Genomic DNA, 2,717 nt, shown 5'->3' with positions numbered 1-2,717 from the left:
CTCAAGCTCGGCTCGTTTACAACCCTAATTTGAATAGCTAAAACTTCATTTTAAGTTCTTCATATAAATTAGGTGAAAGTTACAAAACACGTTATACTTATTTTTGATCCCTTCATATCTTAAATTATTTAGTTCTAGAAAGCTAATATTTAAAGTTACCCTATATAAGAAAACAACAAGTTCATTCTCAATTACATGTTTATGTTTAAGGATAAAAAAATAATCTTGAAGAAATTCAACCAATTTAGCTTTGTTAAGCTTAACTTTTGTCAAGTATTGATGAATTTGAGAGCAAGATATTCCAAGCTAAGAATGAAGTTCATGTTTAAAAGATAACGATGCGTTGTCTCATAGATTGGATGACAACATGAAATTATCGATTATTTGTGGAGCATCATTATTTCATCGCATTTAATTTCTCACTAAAATAAGCCACAAGATGAATTTTTGTTTTGACTTTAAACTTTATCAATTCTAACTCTGAGCTATCACAAGTTCTTTGAAGTTTTTAGAAAAAAATAGGTAGCCTAAGGATTTGGGCAAACAAAATTAAGAACTTAGCCTAATCTAAGGCATTTTGTGCTATAGAAGTCCAAAAAAATACTCTAACTTTAGAATATCAATGGAGACAATAAAAAATTAAATCCCTTAATAAATCTTTCATAAAAAAATAGAATGCAGTAAAAGCTTTGTATTTTAGTGAAACTCTTATTGATTTGGTTTGATTTGGTTTGATCCTAGAAGTAGAAATAATGAATCCTAAGAAAAAACACCTAAGTTTATAAAAAAATAGCTCTTTAAGTTAATATATAGTTGTTATTTCCTAAAGGTTTCAAGGACTTGTCTATGATGCATTTAGATAGTATATTTTATATATGTTAAATATCAAGATGTCATGAAAATAGACAACAAAAAATTTTCCTATAAAGTGTTTTAAGATTGTATTTATTCACCTAAAAAATGTAGTTGGGGGGGCATCAACAACAACCCATTTTGTTTATTAGGAGTCTTAAAATTAGTTTTCTAGTCATATCTCAATAGAATACTTTTATGGATATAATCACTTTTTAGATCAATTTTAGAATAGAAATTATTCCTCAAGATAAAATCTAATATATCATATAATCAAGGGATAAAAATTCTATATTTGAAAATGATGTCATGAATGACCCTACAATCAATACATATCCATATGATTGTTGGCGATTAGAGAACACATTTAGTTTTTAATGTTATCCATATTGGGGCGAGAATTATGAAATGTTTTTAGAATATAGTTGAGAGGCTTTGATTACTAGTTTGTTAAACTTAATGATGCTCGGAACTTGGAGGAGGAACAATGAATTGCTTAAAATAGGTTTTATGGAGGGATATTAAATAACTTCAAAGAAAATTATGGATAGATACCTATTCTCACCCAATAAAGGACATATAGTAGAAACTACGAAGCACCCAAGCTAAAGAGAGTAAAATTTTACTATAACTATTTCATTCAATAACTAAAAATATTAATTTCATACCAGCCCTATTTATAAAGCTTACAATAAGCAAAATTCAAGGGAAAAAAGTAATAAAGAAAGAAAGAAAGAAGATTTGGAGGGAAAAATAAGAGGCCAATAATATAGGAATGATCAGTTCATATGAATTGTCAAACTTAATAATTTAAAACATCTAGAAATTGAAATTGAAATTTTAATTATAAGATATAAAATTCAATCATTTTTTATTAGACTCTGGTGATGAATATTTGATTAGGCACTTTCTTGAGCTCCTATAAATAAAAATTTGGTTTTGTTTGCTTGATCTACATGATGTGCTCCATCAGTCAAATAAAAAAGGAATTTTGTTATAACATGCCATATTAAATGATTAGTTTTCCAAGTGATGGTGTTTGTAGCTAGAGGTTATAGCTCATAAAAGGCACAAGATCTTTTATAGGGGATTGCCTAGTTAAAATAATTTTATCATGTAGGATAAAAATATTAACTATTTGCCCTTCTCTATTAGTATGACAGATTGGAGTATAAGAAAATGAAATGAGCATGTTCAGAAATAAAAGCTTAACTGACCAAAATATAACAAAGTTATTACTGCAATGGTTCTAGAAGCTTGAGCTAATCCAAAACTCATAGCAAAATCACAACCATGGGAAAGATGAAAACCAACCTTGCTAGCTTGCAGGACCTACAAGCACACCCTGCGCAGACCCTTCCTTCCGGCCGCCATCATCTTTAGTCTCACTGTCTGATTTTCTAATCTTTATCTTATGCTTCACCTCAAACTCAGCAACTTCCTTCTTCTTCTTTTCCAAAGCCTCATAGAGCCGTGCAATCACCTCCTGCAAGCCCTCCTTGTTGCGTAGAACCGCAGGTAAAACCTCCTTCACGGTCCTTTCAACAAGCACCCCGCCGATCATGCGGAAGCAACGCCTGGAGGGATCAAGTGGCTGTATTGCTCCGATTACGAGGGAGTGTTCGCCGACCTCCATCTCCAATTCAGTGATCTTTGAGTATAGCTGGTTTATCTCCGAGCGCATTGTAGCATATATACTGGCAATGGCTTGCTCATTCATTGGTTCCCTGTTTTCACCGCTGGCTTTACTTGCCATCTTCCAGGCGCTGAAAACATAATTGCATCAGATATGGAAAAAGGACTCGAAATAACAAGATATCAACCAACGTGGTCTTACAACAGCTTTAATAGAGACAATGGTTTTG

At 31.7% G+C, this 2,717-nt stretch overlaps 1 protein-coding gene across 1 annotated transcript; it reads right to left on the bottom strand.

The window, feature by feature from the left end:
• Positions 1 to 2,003: 2,003 nt before the first annotated feature.
• On the bottom strand, positions 2,004 to 2,620 carry LOC110023243 (probable prefoldin subunit 2; the record flags this gene model as incomplete). Its single annotated transcript, XM_020722556.1, is given in 1 exon segment — positions 2,004 to 2,620. A coding segment is annotated over 1 exon segment (438 nt). The 3' UTR covers positions 2,004 to 2,170.
• Positions 2,621 to 2,717: the final 97 nt, after the last annotated feature.

This window comes from Phalaenopsis equestris, unplaced genomic scaffold, assembly GCF_001263595.1.
Source record: "Phalaenopsis equestris unplaced genomic scaffold, ASM126359v1 Scaffold000223, whole genome shotgun sequence".
Taxonomy (NCBI): Eukaryota; Viridiplantae; Streptophyta; class Magnoliopsida; order Asparagales; family Orchidaceae; genus Phalaenopsis; species Phalaenopsis equestris.
The sequence above is the reverse complement of the archived record's forward strand: the minus strand, read 5'-3'. Positions and strand labels throughout refer to the sequence as shown.